The 22,526-nt window shown below is 42.2% G+C and overlaps 1 protein-coding gene across 1 annotated transcript; it reads right to left on the bottom strand.

Moving 5' to 3' along the window:
- Positions 1–2,107: 2,107 nt before the first annotated feature.
- Positions 2,108–14,304, bottom strand: sall3a (spalt-like transcription factor 3a). The gene is made up of 4 exons (XM_068760500.1): positions 14,223–14,304; positions 3,595–6,750; positions 2,908–3,239; positions 2,108–2,539 (listed from the first exon to the last, which is right to left on the bottom strand). The coding sequence occupies exons 1-4, from the start codon at positions 14,302–14,304 to the stop codon at positions 2,108–2,110; spliced, it is 4,002 nt and encodes a 1,333-aa protein (XP_068616601.1).
- Between the last annotated feature and the right edge of the window lie 8,222 nt (positions 14,305–22,526).

The raw sequence follows: 22,526 nt of genomic DNA, 5'->3' as shown, positions 1-22,526 counted from the left end.
TGCACCAGAAGGGCTGAAGCCATGATCGCTCTCTCTCACACACACACACACACTTGTGATATCTTCATGTAATTTTTTTACTATAAAGCAGCAATGGCACATTATTAGTTTGGTTTTGCATAGATTTTATGCAGTCTGACCGCTACACCACTTCTTCATTCTGTAGTATAGTGTGAAAATTATCAAGGTTGTTCATACACCATGTAAGCAATGTTTGTGTCTGTTTTTTAGATTTTATAAATAAAATAATAATGTAAAGCCGATTTCACTTGGAACATACTCTCCTTCAGTTATAGAATTATTATTTATAGCTATATATGTATAAATATGTATCTGTAATTTCCAGAAATGTAAAGTTACTACTAATAATAGAAATAATAATAGCAATAATAATCTTACTACTCCACTACTACTACTATTAATAATAATATTAATAAGGGAAACAGATTTCTTTACCCAAGCCATCATTATCTTATTTTATTTTTTAAAGCAAAATAAATATTATTATTTTTATTCTTTTCTACTGTCCATATTGAGGAAGGAATGCTTGGGAAACCAGTTGATGTTATCACTAACTAACTATCAATAATTACTACTATTACCACGACTTACAAATGGTGAAATAACAACCAAATAAAAGTTTGTATTTGCATAAATTTAAAGGGTAACTTGTTTTATGTAGTTTACTGAAAATAAATCATTTTCCCGTATCATCAGTCAGACGTTTGATTGTCATGCAGGTTCACACTATGAAGAGCTGAAGCTTCGTATTCTGCTCCAACATATCAAATAATTATTATACATATTTATATTAAAATCACAATAATAATAAAGAAACACTTTCCTTGATTTGACAATATGTATCTGGTATTTTAATTTTTGGAAATAAAAGTGTAGCCAAGGAGGGAAAGACGATGCGGACAAGGAGGCTATTCAAACACACACCTGTTCTCTTTTTTTTATTGAAGAGGCTTTTGATTGAGTGATGAGTTTGCAACTCTGACAAGTAGCACAGATGCAACAAAAACAGAGAACCGACTCTGCAAATTGTTGGAGTGGTACGCTGAAAACAATAAAAACAGCATGTGATAGATATCTCAGTCAAAAGGTTAACGGTAACTCACAGACAAAACGTCTTGTTTTTAAAAAGTGCATTCACAAACATGGCAAATATTCTCAACTCATGATGTCTATTTTTATGTGATACAAAATATGCATACCTGTTTTAGATTTGTCTGTATTTCTATACATAGATATTTCTTCAAAAGGATCACTTCTTTTTTCTTTTCTTTTTTTTTTTTTACAAAGGTTAAAAGCAGGGGTTGTGGTCATAGCAGCTTCGGATATCTCTAGCCTCTTTACCGTGTAACAAGATACACATAATCTGAACAGATATCCAAATTCAACCTACCATTTTCTCTGTTGTTCAAACGACATAATGTCTGTATTGAAAGAGATATTCATTAGTGAAGCCTGCAGTTTAGAAAAGAAATTGATCAATAAAATGTTTGGGCCATTAAATATATTTTTGTATACCCGCTTTTTTTGTCAATATCATAAATACTAAAGACACAGGACAATATTATAAGACAATGCCGGGAGACTAAATGTAAAGATTAAAATAGCTCAAACATTTTTTTTCCCAAGTTTTCTAGTTCATGAGAAAGGCAAGCACAGAAACACTATAATTCAGTCTATCCATGGCCCTTTTAAAAGAGCAACAGTAACACGGTTGCCAGACAAAGGCCAGACCTTTCTGTCTCAGCTCGGTCCAGACAACACGCTTTCAAATGAATTCGTAAAAGCAGTCAAACATACCGATGAAAACCAATACGTACCATGCAAATCTTGCAAGACGACATATTCTCAAATAAGAGACAAAGTATTCTTTGTATTGGTGAAATATCAAGTGAGGAAGGAATGGGTGAAAGGCAAAGACCTCTAATGAATACTAAATACTATGTTTCAAAAACAAAAAAACTAAAGAATATTTAATCTGTACATAATATAGTACTCGTGAGTTCAGACTGGATCAGCAGTTTCTTTCCTGTTGTTAGACTCTTAGTCTTTGCCAAAATGTCTACGTTGGACTAACACAAAAGTTCTTTCAATTGATACCAATCTCTTTGTTCTCCTCCATAAATCTGGAGAAGGGGCGACTGGCCCCGACATCCAAACCAGCCTTCTCCATACCCGTCATAGGAGGGCTTCTGCCGCGGTGAGCACGGTCCAGTCCTCCCGGCATGGCTCCCAAAGAAGTGATTCCTGAACCGCCAAGGCTAACAGGCAGCTGTGCGATGCCTCCATTTTGGATCACAGAGATCTCATTGTTCTTCATGGCCAGACCGTTGGTGATGGCGGCTGCGTACTGGTTCCAGAAGCCCGGGTCGACGTTCATTGCCCGAGCTGCCAGATCCTTCTGGAACATCTCGCTGAACTTCATGGCATCCCCGCCCAGCAGGGCCATGGGATTCTCCACAGATAGTCGGCGACCCCGTCGGGCTGGAGCGTTGTTCCACATGTGTGTTCCCATGTGAACCTAAAATAAGCAAGACAATAAAAAGAAACATCATGAGTCTGTCAGTTCAAGTCCCAAATCCCCCATCCAAGTCAAATATACAAACGTTTGATGGGTCCGGAAGGGCGAGAAGCAGGTCAAAATTTCATGTAGAGAGACATGCATAGTTAGGAAAGTGATGGGATGAAATGAACAACTGCATTTAAGCTATAAATTAAACCATGCTTGATTGAAACTTATTTATGTAGTTGTGAATACGAGTAGATCTGAAATGGACTAATGGCTTGAGGAAGCCAGCAATCAAAAGACGATCAAGATGCATGTTACATGGCATGCCTTTTGAACTGGGTTAACCCCATTAATGTAATATTCTAATTACTGACTGGTACCTTCAGATTGCCCTTTGTGGTGAAAGCCCTTCCACAAATAGAGCAGGCAAAAGGTTTTTCCCCAGTGTGTGTGCGCTCATGGATTTGCAGAGCACTCGCTGAGGAAAAGTTCTTCCCACAGGAGTGGCAGTTGTGCTGCTTAGGAGTACGTCGAGGAGGTGGGGGAGCCAACATTGGGTTGATGCTGGGGCTCATAGTGGTCTGGGGCACTGCAGCAGGAACCTGGATGCTCACAGGCATGTGGGAGTTGTTGCTCAGAGACCTCCCATGTCCATTCATTTCCATTTTGATCATATTCGATGCAGTGCTAGCCAGATTAGGAGTGCTCAGCCCTAAAGAAGAAGAGAAAGTGATCATATTAGTGTGAGAATAATGAGATTAAATCTATACGTCATTTTTTCAAACCATGAGAAACATATGGCAGCAAAGGCAGCTGCTTGAAATTGTCAAGAGTTCCTTCTTGTCAAGCTCAACTGTCTAAATAAGGTGTTAGGACTTTGTTTATTTAGCAATCAGTCAATTCTCTGGTGATCAAATATCATATATTTACTTTCTTATAAAAAAAACTGAGAAGGCGTTAATGTTGGTACCTTATTTTTTTAGTAATAACTAACTAGTTGACCTGTTTAGATAATTAACCTACTTTATATAATGCACTGAGTTTGAGTTTACTGTGCACATACACACCTCGATCTCTATTTAGAAACAGCATGTTGAAGTGGCTCTCCTCCTTGATAAAGTGCCTGCCAGGTTGAGTGGCAGTCAGGTCAAGGGCCCCCGTGCCTTCAGTTCCTGACAGCGGAGATGGGGTCTCAGATTTTTCCGACTTCACAGTTGCCAAACCAGCCGTATTGTTCTCCGGGCCCTCCTCTGCTGTCGTAGCATTGCTGTGGTTGATATTGTTGAGTGTAGCTGGAGACTTCGATAGCTGGCTTTCTGAATGGCTGTGAGCTGGGGACAAATGCTGCATGGAGCCAGAGGACTCAGACAAAGCGGGGCTCCCCAGGCTTTGACCTTCAGTATCCCCCCCCATAAACAGGGAATCAGTAGCAAAGCAATCCGTCTCTCCACCAAAGATGCTGCCGTTCTGTGTAAACCTTTGACCAAATGAACGGGTCATGTTGGCAGTGGAGTCGATCATCTTCATCTGATTTTCCATTGCAGCAATGCTGGAAATGATGGAAGTCGGTGGGGAGCTCCCAGGTGAATAAGGTTTCAATGGGTCCATTTCGAGATCCTTAAAGTCAGCTTCATCATCCATTGCCTGCTCCATTTCATCCAGAAGGTCGTCATCATAATTACTCATTGCATCAAAGCTCTTCTCATCATGTGGGAGGTCAGTGTCCATCTCCTGCATGCTTTCAGGGACCGGAGTGTTGGGGATCTGCCCTCCCATGTGCATACGAATATGCTGCTGCAAAACAACAGCATTGGTGAACTTCTTCTGACATATAGGGCAGGAGTGCTGGACTCGAAGTGGGGGTTTGGATCTGTGGACACCAAAGTGTGTTTTCAGGTTCCCCTTGGTGGTGAACGCCCGCCCACATATCTTGCACTTGAAAGGCCTCTCACCAGTGTGGATGCGGTAGTGCATCTTGAGAGCACTCTGACAGCTCAGAACACGGTGACAGATGACACACTGGTTTGGGTCGGTCATTTTCTTGTCAATATTCTCAACAAGCTGCTGCAATTTTGACGTTTCTGATGTTTGCATAGAGTCAAGCAGGCCCCCAAAAGGGAACTTGGCCTTGAACTGATCTGAGAGCATGGGAAGGACAGGATGAGAAACGGAGTTAGAAATGGAGTTGGGGCTCGTGACAGGTTCAGACATTTGACCGCTGTTTGATGATGTTGTGGAAGTGATATTAGAGGGAAAGACCACTTGAGTTACTGTAGTTGTGGTGGTTGTGTTCTCTCCCGGCCTCGTAGAGCAGCTTGGAGGCAGAAGAACTCCTTCGGGTTTCAAGAGAGGAGGTGCATCATTTCCTAGGCTGGATTTTGGGGACAGTGAAATAGTGGTTAGACCAGAGTCAGTGACGATATTAGGGGACAAAGATGCACACTCGCTGGATGGTGGAGAGGGCCTCTGAGGGGACCTGTTGAGTGGGGTAATGCTAGGAGACTCCCCAAAACCTCCGATCATACTTGACAACGTGGGAGGCAGTTGGAGCCCGACTGAAGTGGGAACCGTGGGGAGGACAGGTTTGCTGTCTAGCCATGTGGTGACAGGTTTTTCTGGTGGCAAAGACATTCCATATGGGATGCCTGAGCTTGTGGGCACATTGTCCAGGTACTCGGGAACAGGGTAGGGGTTCATCTGAATATGTGGGTATTTCTCTTTGTGCCTCTGGAAGTGTACTTTCAGATTTCCCTTGGTGGAGAAACGGTTGCCACATATGTTGCATTTGAAGGGCCTTTCTCCAGTGTGGGAACGCAGGTGGATCTGTAGGGCACTGTCGCTGCCGAACACCTTGGCACAGAACCGACACTTATGCTTGAAGAATGGGTCCTCAGAACTGGGCTTGGTGTCAAACACAGACACATTTGGGGGCTTCCCCTTGCGGTGCTTCATCAGAGCAGCGAGGGGGTCAAGTGCATTGGCTGTGGCTGCTATGCTGGCCAGTGGGTTGGGGAAGATAACACTGCTGGAAGAGCTGTGAGGTATCAGCGGTAGACTGGAGGCAGAGCTCAGGAGGCTGCTGTGACCGAGTGAGGGAGGAGTGGTGGAGTTCCTGGGAAGAGCTGAGCTGCTAATGATACCTCCCACTCCTGTGACACTACAACTAGTGCTAATGTTGCTGTTCATGGCTGAGGATGAGAAAGAGGGAAGTAGAGATGACAATCCACTACCTCTGTGCGGAGGAAATACAGAGTTATTGGAGGATGTGCTGGGGTTCGAAGAGTTAGATGGCTGACTGCCACTTTGTGGTGCATGAGCGAGAAGCCCTTCTCCTGCTGAGGTCAAGGGTGAAGGGCCTTGACCATTGAGAGTGGCTGGCAGCCTAACTGGCAGCTGATGGACAGGGGGTGTGATTAAGTTGTGTAACTGAAGCTGACTTGCAACAGCAGGAACACAGGAGGGTGCATGGCCCTGGCTTCCAGCAGCATTGCTTTGATGGTGGTTGAGAGCAGGCTGCGAGGCAGATTGCCTGTTCATCAACGCCACCTGACTACGAATTTGTTCGATCAGCTGGAGCTGATGTATCTGCTGCTGCTGGAGGGCCATCAACTGGTCGAGGATCATGGGAATAGCCATGGTGGAAACCCCGTTGCCCACTGCTGCCCTCACGCTCTGTGAAAACTGAGCAACTGCAACCCGAGTGCCATGCAGAGTCTCCAAGGTAACATTGGTGCTGGGCATGGTGTAGCTCGTAACAGTGGAAGGAAGGACATCATCGAGATGAGGTAGAGAGCCGTCTGGCTCGGGGGATGTCAGGTCTCTCTCTTCGGGATCCATATTTTTTTCAGGCGAAAACTCAAGTTCCATCTGCTCATCCTCCTTTTCTAAGACATTGACCTCATTTAAGGTCACTGTCTCTGGGATGTCATCCCCCTCACCAGCAGAACTCTGGTTGCCTTCCCTGGGGTCCTCGCTGTCATCTTGCTCGCTGGAGCAGCTGGGGACTGGGGAGGGCTCTGTAGAGTACTCTTGGGAGGGGTTAGGTGTGTCTTCATTATCATTCACTATGAGCACCAGGGGTTTTTGGGTGCAATTCTTTAAATGTTCACAGAAGTCAGACCACTTGAAGAACTCAGCACAACACTTCTCACATACATGTGTCTCCTCGCTGCCACTGCGGCTCTCATTCCCACTGTCGGCATCATCCAGCACTTCCCCTCGGGCTAAAGGAAGGGGGGCGGTGAGGGGACAGAAGGGGGGAAAGGAGAAAAGGGAGGGGGCAAGAAAGAGAAGAATTAATGAATAAATTATCAATAAAAATCCTCGCGTATTTTGCAGTGCAGCGCTGCAAAGATTTAACCTTTGATTTTTTCTCTCTTAACATAATCAAAATCAATATTCTTTTTCTTTTCTTTTTTCTCCTTTTTACTCTGAACAAATTGCCCTCGTTCACCAATTCTCAAGACCCATGTTTGTTCTTTCACACCATCTCCATAGAGCCAGCTAATAATTTTCTTTGTGCAATCCATCAAATTATGAGGGCCTATCAATTGTGGATACTGCCGCTTAATGAAATTCCATAGAAAGTATTGATTTCCAATATTTCATACAGATCACAGCTGCCTCTTCTGTTGGGTACAAATCAGGACTTTGATGGCCCCATTAGGATTCTCCTCTGCTATCAAGCCCACTCGTTTCCACCTGCATTTCGAATGGCTGGGCATTTTCTGATAGCATTGCAAAGGTAATTCTCCTGACCTGAATGAAAACAAGGGGCCGACACTGGAATATCCAGTCCATTCTCTCTCTCTCTCTCTCTCTGCGCGTGTGTGTGTGTCGCCCATGGTCTCTGAAATAAGACTCAACAAATTACATGCTAGTGCCAGCAAAGTCTCTGATTAGTCACACATGTTTAATCACAGTTGTAGTAAGCCACTTCCTCTTCCACATGCAACCATCAAGAGTCAAACAAGCCAGCGTAAGATCTGAACATCGACCCACTTCACACCTGATCAAAACTACGTACTTACGGCCTTCCTTGTCTGTGTATTTTCTCATGTTAAAGCAGATCTATGCTTGATGCGTATCCACCACTGTATACATATTCCCTTTCATTACGAGTAGGAAGTGTGCTCAATCACCGCCACAGCATCCAGTACGTTTCAGTTTAGCATCAAAGATGCAGCATATACCTGGTAATATGATTACTTATACACAAATTCTAGAAAATATCAGGACAAATTTAAAAAAAAAACATTATTCTTAATAGAAGTGATTTGTTACACTTGAAGACGGTTCTTGCGAAAGAGGTTAAAGTATCAATTCATCTGTGAGTTAATTGTGCAATGTTACTCAACGTGTATGGGAATTTCTATGATCCAAATCAAATTGAATTCAATGAAATAACTGATTACATTCAGCTACATTTGCTTGTACCAATTAATAGTCTCTGACCCAAATTAAATTTCTATAAATAGGGTAATGAGTGATCAATGTGTCAGTAGTTCAATAAATCATCACCAGAAGGATATTGGTTAAGCTCAGGATTACCTTCCTAACAACAGGCAGCGTGGACAAAATAATATTTCTATTTGATCACATATTATACTAAAAGTTTAAATATATATATATATATATTAAATGGAGTGTATGCACATTTTCCTTTTTTAATTATGTAATATTTTCACTTCAAATATTGATATCATCTGACTTTGATTTTCTGATAAATTCCATAAAAATTAAATTTATACAAAAAAACATAATATTTTTGTAACTACCTATTACATTCCATAATTCACAAGCTCAAATCCAAAGCAAAAAAGGCCGGTGAAAACAATAGCGGCACGTGGCAGCAGGCTGAAAATCTCCTTAGACCAGCAGCAGACAGCAGAACTCATTTCCATAATTGAGGGTTGAAAGGTCAACACAAATGAGCAGGCATTGTGTTGAGCTGATTAGTTATTAGAATGGTATTACTGTCAATCTTTTTTATTCATTCATACGATTACAAGTGGGGGCCTTTGTGTGCCTCTGACCTCACACACTCTGACACATTCTTGTCACACGTATAGACAGTGAGTGTGTATGTATATAGATAAACCGCCATAAAACACAAACGCATGCTGTGCTCCTTCAGTCAATAACGTCTTATCTAGAGTCTTTTAGACCTTCCTTGTCAAATTATAAAAATATGAGAGCTTTATATTTCTGATCTTCAAGTATGTTTTCCCCCCTCTACGTCTAACATATTTTGGGAATTTGATTTTGAAATGCTCATGTTCATTTGAGCGGGCCTTTCTCACGTGGCATTTTCAATTAGTCAACATTCATTGTAAGCACATGCAGTAAAAGGAATGCTGATATTTTTATTTCTAATCTATTTTTTTTTATTCAATTATAAACATTTAAGAGTTAGAAACACAAAATGTATAAATAAAAAAAACGTCTCCAGTCACTTAATAAAAATAAAAGACAACATTCAGGTGAGGCTATGCTGTGGTTTCTGACAGTTGGTGACAATGGCACGATTACGGAGTATTTCAATATGAGCCACATGTATGTGCCACTTCATGCTTTTATGCGTGTGAATTATGTAACACTGTACACAATAGTAATCTCACAATAATCCCATTTGCATCCCCATTCGCACTCAAACTGAAAACAGAAGCATGCCATTGTACAGCTGCGTAAAGGCGACATTTTGTGGTCATTGCAAGAGGAAAAAGGGTGCATGTGTGTCTATGTGCATGTGTGTGCATCTATAGGGGAGTATTGATTTTCTTCTAGCATGAGAAAGAAAAGGATGCAAAAAAACAACAACTACATGCCATTCCTTTAAAAGTCTTAATTTTACTCAGATGCAAATATTAAGATGATTGCAGTCAATAGGGTGATTGTAAGCATTGAATCTGTGCATCCACTATCTCACATAGAAATATTTGGCATGCTAACTGGGGTATTCATGCTTTGTACTGTTTTTGTGAAAGACACAGAGCCAGGCATTGAGCAATTACAAATTCTCCAATTCTGACCAGTTTGCACGTATACTGAGTAAATGCACAAACGCACAGACACGGACACTGGTAACATTGACTCTGTGTTAAGGTAAAAATGCTTCTATTTCATTCAAAATGGGTCATTTCACTACAAAAACCACTTTAAAAAACTGCCATATTTTTTTTCTATTGTTGCAGACAGTCCACTGCTCTTTTAGCCCCTTTCGATTGCATTCTCCTCAAGCGTCTGAGGAACAATCACAACCCTGACTAAAAGAGAGGCATCACTGAAAGTCATGCAAAAGAAGACAGGAGGGGGGAATTGTTCATTGGACTCTTTGATCACAAAGCCACAGCGCTATTCTTCAAGAAATTGATTATTTAAGAAGAAGTGTTTGTATATTTATATTTTTGTCCATTTGACAGATTGTCTCTCAGTAAAGGATCATTCGATCTCCACTCACTTTAATTGAAACCTATAAAAAAGTCTTCATTTCAAAACAATCAGATTCCAACAGTCCATTAATTCTCAGATTTTTCCCCCTCAGGATTTAGATTAATTTGTATTAAACCTCCCTAATCTAATATATTGCACAGCGATGTATCCATGTCCACAACCAGATGAAGCCTCTCCTCGATTGCATGCATCCTCTGACTCGCAGATCCTTGAGCATCCTCAGCTCCGTTCTGTGTGTCTGTGTGTGTGTGTGTGTCATCGGCCTGGTCATCGTGACTGCAGTGTGGTATACAGTCATATCTGCACTAACAGAGAGGCTTGTGTCACTGCCTGCAGATGTTGAACAGCGAAAACATTAACGATTTGTTTGTGTAAGCATTTGCAACACAGTATTCAATGACGGCACTCTGTCCAGGATGACTGTGTCACCCGTTAAGATGCGGATTTACAGAAGAGGTCGACACAAGGAGGAGGATCTGCTGGACTCCCGTCACCAGCAGGCCAAAGGCATGGTTAATAGTTTCTGTCTTTTAGCGTGATGATATTTCCTTCAGCTCATTTCTAATTCTATATGTGTCGAGACTAAATTCTAACGTGAAATATATTCCACTTTTTATTTTTTGATTAAAATCAAATCATCAGTCATTCTAAACATCTAAGCCATCCAAAATCATCCTCTGTGCCTGTACTTTCTAGATAAAGCATTGGAAGTATAACCGAAATGAACACAAATAATGTCTGCCAAGGAAAATCCACTAATGACAAAAAATGTACTTTTTCAGCAGAGGTCTCGTTAGACCTATGCTGAAATCTGCTGTGAAATAGTCCTCACTCTGCTGTCTGCTCCTTCCTCCTAATCAGGACCTTACATGTTGGGCGTGTGTTCAGTGCTGAGTAGTAATTAAGACACAGCCATATTTGAGTGCCTTCTTGAAGGCATCTTTGGCGCAACTATGTGGGTGGTCCAGAGGCCTGCAGCCAGCGGTGAGAGGGGATTAAAACAAAAGGCAAACAAAGCCTCACTGCAGGGAAGCCATGTTGTCAGTGTCAGCATGGATTTCCTCACTATATTTTTTTTTTGTGCCTCATAACGAGATGCATGTTTGGACGTGTTTGGAAATGAAATGTTAGAAATTCAACTACAGCCAACATTAAAAATATTGACTTTAATTTGGATCATATATTTATTTTCATGGGTTAAACTGCTGCTGTACATCTCCACCGTTAATTGGGGAAATGTCTCTAAACCACAAAAGTGTTCATATGCAGCATGAGAGCCAGCGCCTCCCACACATTCCTCTGCACACCTCCACAGCCGCCGGTGAAGAGGAAGCGGTGGCGACATCAAAAGCCCGTCACTGTTCTCGGACACGAGTAAAGCTGTACTGCCAAGGTCAACGGCACACATGCTCTAATTGTACAAGGAGCTTGACATCTAAAGGCAGGACCTGGCTAGCCAAGGCTAAACAAAGGTTAAGCACACACACGCACACGCACACACACACAACCCATCACCCATGCTTGTATGGGGACAAGTGTCCAGAAGGCCTGAGGAGGACAGGATATACCACACAAGTATAGTCGTGCTTGATCTTAGTTTTTTCTTTCTCTTTTCAAGAGGATTTCCTCACTAAAATGCATTTAGACACCAGTGAGAGACATTCTCAAAAAAAAAGTTAAAAAGAGAATAATGATCTAGGGAAAAAAAATGATTAAAAACAAGACGTTCAGACAAAAGCTTGTTAAATTTGTCATCCTTTGTTTCAAGTCTCGTTTTATGTGTGTCTCTGCGCAGTTACAACACCACTTGAATGCTTGACTTTCTCTTTGCCACCAGTCCAGCATATATGGATTTAAAGTCCGAATGAAGCAGCGACTGACAACTGGAACTTTTGAATTCCTTCCACATTATATGCAATGATTTGTCAAGGCCAGCAATCAATAGTGTCGTCACGAGCTGCACCGCGACAATAGGCAGCAGAGAATCCGATCATGCTGCAATGATATCCTGACAGTGTGAAATTTGTGGCTTGTCTGTGAGGTAGCTTTGGATGAGACATGGTATTATTAGGTTTATTTAAGTGTGTATGGGCGCCCTGTGCTCTGCCAAAGGCTTGGGATTGTTTCAGTGCAACGTACGCCTTAAAAACAAGCGAGCTATAGTATAGAGTCCCGACGAGGACTGGCATTCCACGGTCACTTCCAGTCTCCAACATAACAGTGTGAATGCTATAGGTTAGCCACCGTAAGTGTGTGTGTGTGTGTGTGTGGTTGCTACACATCCATGTAGGATGATGGGCATTAAATGGCAGAAAATATAGGAACCATTGTTGTTGTTGTTGTTTTTAAAATTCTAGTTCTGCACTTATTCGCTGTCGGGTCGGAATCAACATTAGATTGTTTTCTCTTTCTCAAATTGCAAATAATAATAATAATAATAATAATAATAATAATCAAATAAATTTGGGCTGCATGTACATTTAAAATCAGGACGAGGGAGTTCACTTTTCATCTCATGGTCCCCCCCAGGACAGCGACCTGAGGGATGTTTAGTATCTGCGCAAAATCTGGGAAAGGAGATCTCGACATTAAAGCAGAAACAATATTTACGGTCAAATGTAAATATCTACTGAACACAGCTGATAAATAAACCGAGAGACATCGGTGCAAGCCCCCCCTCCAAGCAACAAGAGCTGCTCCCCAGGGATTACATCACTCATTTCTATTGTAAAGAAGCCCTGCAAAGTGTGTGTGTGTGTGTGTGTGCGCGCGCGTGTATGTTCGCGTGTGCGTGTGTTGACCAACAGGAGCCTATAGTGATGTAAAAATAATAGTGATTTGTTCGGAGCAGCCACCTTTTGGGGCTAAATGAAATACATCTTTGACAGTCGACGCCATGAAATGTGATTATTATGATTTAAGAAGAATGATGTGTGTGTGTGTGTGCGTGTGCGTGTGTGTGTGTGTTTATTCATGCTGTATAGAAATACTAAATGATCTGGCTCTAATTGTCATTGATAAAATGGGATTTTCTTAGCATGTTCTACAATACGATTTCATTAAAAAAAAAAAACATCAATTTAAAATTATTTAAAAATCAAAACACGCACGTATAATGTGATATGCGCGCTATAAATTAAGCAGAATTATATGTCGGCCGTTGCCACGTTGCTGATATAATTCCTAAAGCATTACGCCTTTCTTAGGATGTGACTTTAACTCTATAATGGTCGTTTTAGTGCGTAAAAGCATGATTAGAGAATACAGCGTGAAAGAGCCTTTTCTGCAGCATGGAGAGGACGAGCTCTGTCAACCGAGCTCGTCGACATTGTGAGCAAAAGGGAACAAATCAAGTGTGCTAAATTTATGTGAGGGGGTAAACAAAAACATTTCCATAACAAAACAAGGCTTCGACCTGCAACCGAATCCGCATTTTGCTCTTCTCGGAGCCAGACAGGCGCGCTGAGGGACAGGAGACACTAACGCAGACTGAAAATTCACATTTTGACCATTTAGATTTTTTTCATAATTAAAAACTTGAACAACCTGCATGTTTTCTGTGCATACCCGATGAGCAATAGAATTACACTTCTAAAAGAGAATCAAATATTTCCAACTTCTCTTTCTTTGCGTACGCCCATTTGTGCGTGTGCGCGCACACACACATATAGTAAACTGTAAGATTTCGAGGACTTGTTAAAAAAATACTTTGAAGTTTGACATGCAGGAGGTAATTAAAATAAATGCATTTAGGAATAGGTCCGTCCAAAGGGGCCTCTGATATATACTAAAGCCAAATACTGCAAAAGAAACTGCTATAAATGAATAAGTGCATTAATTATATTAATCGTCTATAAGTCATCCATCAAGCAACAGCCGATCGGGGGATGCAGCCTGCGGGACATTCACGCCAAACGGAGGTTTAGGAATAAAACATGGCACAACTTCTTCGCTGAGAACCGCACACTTCCCTCACGATTAATAAAGGCACGCTTGGTTTAATGACTGCTTATAATAGGGTTATTACGAATTTATGCGTAATAAACCACCAGAAATGAACCATAACGGAAACCAAACAATAACCCAAATAAATCCAAACGACTTTTCATTCAGGATCAAACTTAACCGAGTTTTAAAAAGCCCCTTCCACACCCCGGTGAGGAAACAACAATAGTGTGTACAGCAGGAGCTGCTGAAAGAAGACCTGGAGCAGAGACTCTCCAGCTGATCCGCGTCCACTCACCGTGCGCGGAGACAACCCCGGCGAGTGCGGGATCCTCGTCCGACTTGAGGTGCTGCGGCTTGGCTTGCTTGCGTCGGGACATGCTGATTGCGTCAGTGCTGGCGAGGCTTCTGCTTTTGCGCTCCGAGATGTCTCTGCGTTTTGCAGATACATCGGCGGAGAGCGAATGGATCGACGCAGAAAAAGTTCGCAAACTGTCTGGTGGCGGAGTGGAGGAAAAAAAAAAAAAAAAAAAAAGTGAAATTAGCCGGCGTGGCTGCCGCCGCTGCGCGTCGGATTGCGCATGTCTGTATAATAATTATGATAGTGAATAATGCCTCGGCATTAACGGCGCCGTGTGAAGGCGGGGAGGATTGGCTGGAGTCCAGCGGACGCGCGGACGCGCATTGGATATGGTAATGAGGGACGGACTACGCAATTAGCCGCTTCCCTCAGACTTTCGTCTCCTTTTCTCTTTACTGTCCAACCTCCCCCAACAACACAACAACACGCCGAATCTCTTGTTATGCCGAGCTCACAGGGGGGGTCTTCAGCAGGAACATGTCAGCCTCCCTTTTTTGTTCTCCTTCCTTTCACGAAGCGCACCGACTCCACGCGCGCTCAGGATTCCGTGCTTCCTCTCTAACGCTCCTCTTCATCAGTCCGAGTTTTATCATCCCAAGTGTCAGAGAACGTCCTTCTCACAAAGTATCTCGACAGTTTGGCTCAGTTCTCGCACTTTCTCTTTCTCGGGAATGTGTGCGCGACACGGCGTCGAACACGCGCCTCCCAAATGAAGCGACGTTTTCAGCCCCCGAGACGGTCCCAGCTTTTTATTTTCTCTATATGGACATCTTTCCGGTAACGTAGCTGCAGTTTGAATTGTTAGCATTAAGTTCTTGACATGATCAATAAAGTGTCATCTTTTTCTTTTTTTAAATAGCGCAGCTCCGCTCTCCAAACTTTGACGCGCTTTTTCCCTCAGAAAGCGCCGCCGCGATTCAACAGTCCTCCGCGCAACAACAGCGGGTTCAGTGTGATCAAAAAAGTCATTCGTCTCGCAAAAGAGACTTAGCCGGACCGTTTCTGATGATGAGTCCAGCTCGTCCTCCTCCCCTCCCCGTGCGTCAGCTCCCGGTTGCGCCTCCGCCTCGGTGCGCGCTCCAAAAGTGACTTTTCTGGGTATTTGGTGCGCAAACACTCAAACGCCGCTCGTTTTCCAGATCAAAGAGCCAAACCCGCGTCTCCCCTTCAGGCTGGGGCTCATAACGAAGCCAACTTTGAAGTTTCCTCCTGACAGCCCGAGCACTGTTGGTCTCCTGGTAATGGACATACTCCGCTTGTGTGGGGACTGCGCTCTGTGTGTGAGTTCACCCCCCCCCCCCAAGCGAAGGTTCAGCCCATTGCTTTGAGCCACCGCTAGGATGTACCACCACGTTGCTGCTGGATGGATCGTCCTCAGACTGCAGCCTGAACACCCACATTTGACCTCCCATCATATAATATCTCAGCCGCTGCCCGTAACAGATAAACTGTCATATTAATCTCGAGGAGTATTTAGTTTTTACGAGAGGGAATGTTTTGTGTTCCAGAGGCTCTCCATCATTACCTGATACGCTTTACGTTAACTTTATTTCTGCTTTATGGACAAACACAGTGGCAACCCCTGGGAGTGGGATTTGCCCTTTGCTGACAGTAACGATATCCGAGCGATGCACTGTGAGAATAAATATTATTTGATGACGTCATGTAAGTCATGCATGGTTTGTTTAAATCATCGTATTAAACATAATATAATTATTGATGTCTTAAATATATATCTCCCCTCTCTGCAAATGCGTGGTCACAATTAAAAAGAGATGGAGAATAAAGAAGACGCGCATTGATGCCAGCTGATAAACACATTAACCCTTTGCTTTGCAGATCTGGATGCGTGAGGAATGTCCACGTTAATGAGAACGGGGTTGAAGGATTAGGATGTGCGGAGCCGCAGCTCACATTTAAAGAGGACAGTTCCTCTTTTATTTGTTCTTTATATAACGGTCATTCAATATTTCAGTGGTTTTAATATATGCAATTATTAATTATTAGTATTTTTTTAATGCGTCAAACATATACTATTTTAAATTCAAAATTATTTTAAACAAAATTTACGTAACGATTTTTTTTCTAATCAGATTGGAGAGAAAGGGGGAGGGATGGGGGCCCCCATCCCTCCCCCTTTCTCTCCCTCTTGCTGTCTTTTCAGTCCACTCCCCTGAGTCCAACTCATACAAGCGACGCGTTCCTTGACAAGGTCGTCCTGCAGAAAGTTTGTTCTTTTTCTTCATCCTCCTCCTTTCCTTCATCACCCCCTTCCTTGGAAGTTATGTCCAAACGCCTGTTATTATCTGGTATTAATAGATGCAGCCCGAGGAAGACAAAATCAGCTATTGATAATTGCAAGGAGTGCACGGCAGCTACTGCATCGATCGGCGTGTCCCCCACTCCCCTGGTACTGAGAGATAAGGAGACACACTCTTTAGAGCAATATAATTTCTTTTGACCTATCTGCCTGCTACAGACTTATGATGAATAGCCAGAGTGGCTGAAGTCCTTTATCACCAAAGTTACCCCCTTGATATAATATTGATTCTTTATAACTAGCTCGCCACACAAAAATCAAACTGTCCACTTGGCCATCATCATCATCAATATCATCACAAAGGCGGAGGAATGAAGATCCCTGTGTGCACCAAACAACCGCGCCTTTACAATCCCCTCTGTTGGCCTAATCTTTATGTTGCTGATGATGAAAGGAGAGGGGAAACAAGGCGAGGTGCCATTTAATCCGGTATAGACTACACACACATACAGAGAGAAGGGGGGGAGAGGGAGATCCAGTGTGATCAGGATTGCCGAGCAGGTTTTTATCTCTGGCAAAGTCATTAATATTGTGTGGAAATAATGATTGACAGAAATGTTTGTTGTCTGATTTCATGAGGCTTCACATAACCTGCAATTCCGCCTCGGTAATAATCCCATAATTTCCTGTAATTGACAGTGGCTTGATGATAAAGAGGTAGTCTATACCCCTGATGGAAAAAAGGGTACAATAGTGATGAGTCTGACAACAAATAAATAAGATATTCAATTCTGACTGCAAAGTGGGAGAAACTGTGCGTTTGTTTTAGGGCACAGCTCGTACCGGACGCGCATCGGAGGTGCCGTTTAACACAGACGGGATGTTTTTGCTGCATAGCTGGAGCCCCAGCGGGGCCACTCTCCCTATTCTTCAAGAGAGGGGAGAGCGCTGCTTGGTGAGGGGGAGGAGGAGGGGAGGGGGGATGGAGGGATGGAGGGAGGGTGGGAGAGAAGAAACGTGTAATCACCCAAACAACCATTTTTACCCAGTTCACCTCTTCTGGATCTGTGTCGCAAGGTAAGAAAACGACGACTTGGCCCTCTCTGCACCATCACAGCATCGGCTGACTTCTGTTAGATCTCCTCTCCCTTCCTCCCTTCCTCCCTTCCTCTCTCACACCCTGCAGTCTGCCGTGAGCCTGTCTGTCTTTCACTGCGGATACCGCGAAGAGAGGCCGGACCGTGGCGTGGAGGAGGCACCGAGAGGTAAGTGTCGCAGTTTGGATTGATTATTTTTTTTCTGCAGCTGTGCGTAATTGTAAAATAAGAAGTAAATTAACGCTAAACACCTTTAAATATGATTATTTGAGAATACTATATATTTGCGTGCGTTGCTTGGATTGTAAAAGACGTGATTAGTTAGTTGAAGTCAGTGAATATGTGCGTCCCTTCCGCGGGTGTCCAATGAGACGTCTTTGCGCCGCCGCAACTGGTGCCAAGGCGCATTTACACACACCGCAGGCTACTGTAGCAGCCTATGGCATACTGCTGAAGCTTCTGCACCAATCAGAGACAAGGTGTAACTTTTTTCTGCTTGGCTATATGCTCTCTTAAGACAAGTCACTATTAAAAAATATCATATATATTATTAGATTACATATACATTATTACATTCTCTCTCTCTATAAATATGAATATATATGTGTGTGTGTATGTAATGTGTGCTAATAATTAATAGTAAAATTGGAATTGTGTTTATAATACGTTAACTTTTAATCATAAATATTACGGTGGTGTGTTTTCTTTTATGGTGTTTTAGGTTTTAGGGTTCCTTTTCATCAAGTGCTGGTAAGTTCAGAAATAATTTTTTAGTAATCAATTACTTTATCTTGTTATAGTCCAATATTATATTTTTACCTATATTCTACTGTTTTGTCCACTCAATGGTTTTAACGTAATATGAGACCCAATGTTAGCATTTACTAAAACGATGAGTGTTGGTATATAGGTCACTGTATAGTGCTCAGCCTTTTCACTGTTTTGTAAAACACACATGTACCCACAATTTCATATTTAATTGTGGACTCCATGCATAAATAATGACTGTTGTAGCCGTGACTCTACTAAAGGGCAGCTGTGATCCACCACTGAACGTAATGTTTCACTTCACTTCAATGTGTAATGCCGACACATGTAGCACGAGATGCTCCAAACCTTTTTTTTCTCTTCTACACCAGACGGCTGTGAACTCAACCGTAAATCCTCAGCTATCATAACATTACAAGCTTTAATATGCTGTATATGAAAGGCGCTGAGATGAAATGTGACAGGCAGCTCGTACCTGAGACGAGCAAAATTTGATCTGGCTGGCTCAATCAGGACTGACTGAAATTAATCGAATCAACCAATTTCTTCTCTTACTGTAATTAAATTAAAGGCTGGAGTGTAATTGGACATCCAGAGGAGATGTTCATCGCTGCCACCAATGGACGACGTGTCAAATCCACTGTGAAAGGCAGTGCAATAAATGTTGGATGACACACCGACAAAGCTTCACCAGAACAGTCTACAAAAAACCAACAAAACAAAATCTCCGATTATCTGCCAGACTTCAATACTGTCTCAAAGAGAGAAAAATATTTTGACATCTGCGTACATGTGATTGAACAAAACCAGGCTGTACTGAAAGTGGGGCAGGTGTGCTGTCAATATGTAGACTCAAATTATTGGTTTTACATTACAGTCTAATTTTATACTTTAGACCCTAAAACACTCAGTGAATTCCAAAATCAAGAGAGATATTGCTCAAATCGACAGTTCTTGAATAAACAAATTATCTTGTGAGTCCTTTACCTGACAAGTCAATTTGAACACATGAAGGCAAATCAAAGTCTGCCAATACGATTATTTCCTGCTGTCCTATATTTATTATATGTAAAAGCTGTAAGAGCATAATTATCTTTGAACGTTTGAATCAGAGGCCCTGCATCAATTATCTCACATCTACTATATACTGCTTGTCCCGAGCAGGAAGAGTGGAGGATTTAGCTACATAGCCGCGGTCATCTGTGGCTCTAATGCCATTTCCAAGAACAATGAGCAGAAAGGGCCTAAAGTCGCACTGATGACACTTAATCTCATTGGAATTCCTCCACAGGTTTGACCTTGGGAAGATATTAGCCTCTCGACAAGTGACAATATGTGTGTGTGTGGCAGGGGAGGTTTGAGGTGGCTGTGTATTCCCGTCCACAGTTATTGCGGTTGTCTGCGTGTGTTAGGAAACACAGGTGAACTGTTCTTTAGAGCAATTATCTGTCAGTGCAGCTGTAGGTCAGAGAGCTTCCCCTGCATTTTCATGGAGGTCCAGACCTGCTCCATGTGTGCGTGTGTGGGGTGTGCATGCACCTGCAAGCAGCCAGACCATTGGGCTGCAAGGCTCTGTGTGTCACAGTGTCCGTTCAATAGAGGCCTTTGAATTTTTAAACAGCATCGGTTACCTCACACTGCCACTGTTTTGGCACAATTTGCCTTGCTTAATCCTGTAAGTGCACATCTTCACTATTTCACTGAAGGTTGAGATGCATGTGTGTGTGTGTTTGTGTCAGGAGAGACGGCATAAATATATTATATACTATACTGCCATGACTCAAAGCCAGATGACGTTAGCATGCTGATAAATGTATGGTAAGCAACTGCCATTGCATATCCTATGTAGTGATTGAAATTCCATTAGGAGCGAGTGTGTGTGTGTGTGTGTGAGCAGCTGGGTTCGAGTGTGTATCCGTATGAGAGAACAGATAAAAAAGGGAAGAGTACAGCAATTATTTAATTCACAAGTTTCCATCCATCCATCTAAAACTAGCCAAGCCTTTATAAATTACACTGAGACCTAGATTTTTTTCTTAATTTGCTCCAAATCTATCAGCATAATTTTCTTGAGAATGTAGGGTTTAACCAAACCCTCTTCCGGGTTCTTGTTCTCCGTAGTGGGTGCAAATACATTGTGGAATCCCATTTAATACGGAAATTCCCTACAAGAATCAGATTTGATCTCTATAAAGATACCATGAATCAGGTGTAAAAACGTTGCTGTACCTGAAACCAGTCGTGGCTGATCCTGACTTCCTGTAGATACACTCACAGCTGAATGATGCACCATTTATTTTGGCATTTGGCAGAGAGAAACTTCAGGATGAACTTCCCTGCCTGGTTAGGAAAAGGAACTGTTGGAATCGCAACCCTTCAGGAGTACGTTGTTTAGACTTATCATTGTTCACTCTGATGATGAAGCGATTTACTGAACAAAATAAAAATGTGAATAGAAGGTGATTTATCTGATCTTAAGGTTTATGTGTGCCAGACCTTCTATGACGACATGCAAACCATGTCTGAATTTATTTTTTATTTAACTTCATCTGTGGTGTATCCTGCCTCTCGCCCATAGCAAGCTGGGATAGGCTCCATCAAAGTGAAAAAAGTGGTAGAAAATGAATGAATGAATGAATTTAAATAAAGAAAAATTGAAGAAAATGTGCTTTGAGGTTTTACACAGGAAACTGGTACAATGTAATTGTAATTTCAGGTGTTGTGAATAATAATAGAAGCTAAGAAATAAAAGGCAATCGCAAGTGATCATGGACCAAATGCAGTATTATTTTGCCAGCTACATGACACAAGAGTATGTGATGGATACAAGGAAGCCGTTGTTGGAAAGAACATGTCTTTTATTGTTAAAAAGCTTTTAAAAGTGAAGAAGAGGAGGCTTTGAGTGCAGATGGGGCTGAGATGATCTAACATCCCCGTTTACAGCAGTAGCTTCGGCGGTATGTCTGCAGTCCTCTTTCTCTGTGTCTCCGTCTCTAAGGGGAAGTATTCGGACAGTGAACGCTCCTCTCTATAGTTCCTATGCTCTTCTCTTTGTCTCTACTCTGACTTATTCATGGAGACCGACTAACGACCTCCACAGCCTTTTGTAGCAAGAGACAGCATGTGTAAACATTGAGATTTTTTTTATTCCATTAACTGGCCTACATGGTAAAATTGACCAAATTAAAAAAGGCAAAAAAAGGCAAATAAATGTTGGAAGTAGCCTAACACCTGATCAAACACAAGGTTACCATACAGTGTTTTGTGTTACGCCACGTTAACGCTTCGTGTTGCTATCAGTCTGTTGTGTGCTTTGGAGGACTGCCAGCCAGTGAAGGAAGAGCGCCTATTTTGTGGAGAGGTAATTGCTACACAGTAGCCTCTGATTGTCAGGATCTTTCATGGGAAAAAAACCGTGGTTCACTTTTTTTACTTGCACCAACAGCCTGATTACAAATCATCGTATTGATTTGATGAGTGCAAGATGTTTGCTAATAACTTCTCACACCATCTGTTAATCTTTGTTGTGATTAAAGAGGTAATCCCGATAGCCATTATTCCCAACGACAAGTGTGGGGATCATTCTCTTACACAAGCTACAGCCCCTCGCAGGCCACACAGGACTGAAGGGGTCGGTGCGAGGGGGAGTGGGGGGGGGGGGCAAAAGATATCAGTGATCTCCGAATGCAATTGAGAAATCTGCTCCACCTTCCACATAACAGGATACAAAAAGAAAAATAATTACACCCCTCGCTGAAAATCCATTACCTCGTATAATCACACAAAATGATTTTCTTAAATATGATAATAAATCACAGGCCGGATCAATAGCCTACAGACCAACTGCTACGTGCTGATAACATATCAATCAATATTTAGTATTTAGATTTTAATTAATACCATGGCAGGTTTTGGAGCTTGTTAACATTGAAATAAATATAATCTGTGCTAAAAAAAACAAAAAAAACAATTCAAAATAACGAAACTGATGAACGCGAATGTGGTCCAGTTAACATTCCACAGTTGTTCCTCATATCTGCTATTGATCAGTCAATTGCTTAGTCGTGATTAAGGACCCTTCAAAATCAAGTTTGGTCTGTGTGTGTGTGTGTGTGC

The sequence above is a fragment of the Brachionichthys hirsutus genome, chromosome 3 (genome assembly GCF_040956055.1).
Source record: "Brachionichthys hirsutus isolate HB-005 chromosome 3, CSIRO-AGI_Bhir_v1, whole genome shotgun sequence".
NCBI classification, from domain to species: Eukaryota; Metazoa; Chordata; class Actinopteri; order Lophiiformes; family Brachionichthyidae; genus Brachionichthys; species Brachionichthys hirsutus.
This window is presented reverse-complemented; position numbering and strand designations above follow the sequence as displayed.

Excerpts from the sequence above, each read along its gene's own strand:
- sall3a (XM_068760500.1), bottom strand. The coding sequence starts at position 14,304 with ATGTCCCGACGCAAGCAAGCCAAGCCGCAGCACCTCAAGTCGGACGAG. Across the intron at positions 6,751-14,222 it reads CGGGGTTGTCTCCGCGCACG|CCCGAGGGGAAGTGCTGGAT; the intron begins GTGAGTGGACGC and ends CCCTTCCTTTAG. Across the intron at positions 3,240-3,594 it reads GTTTCTAAATAGAGATCGAG|GGCTGAGCACTCCTAATCTG; the intron begins GTGTGTATGTGC and ends CTTCTTCTTTAG.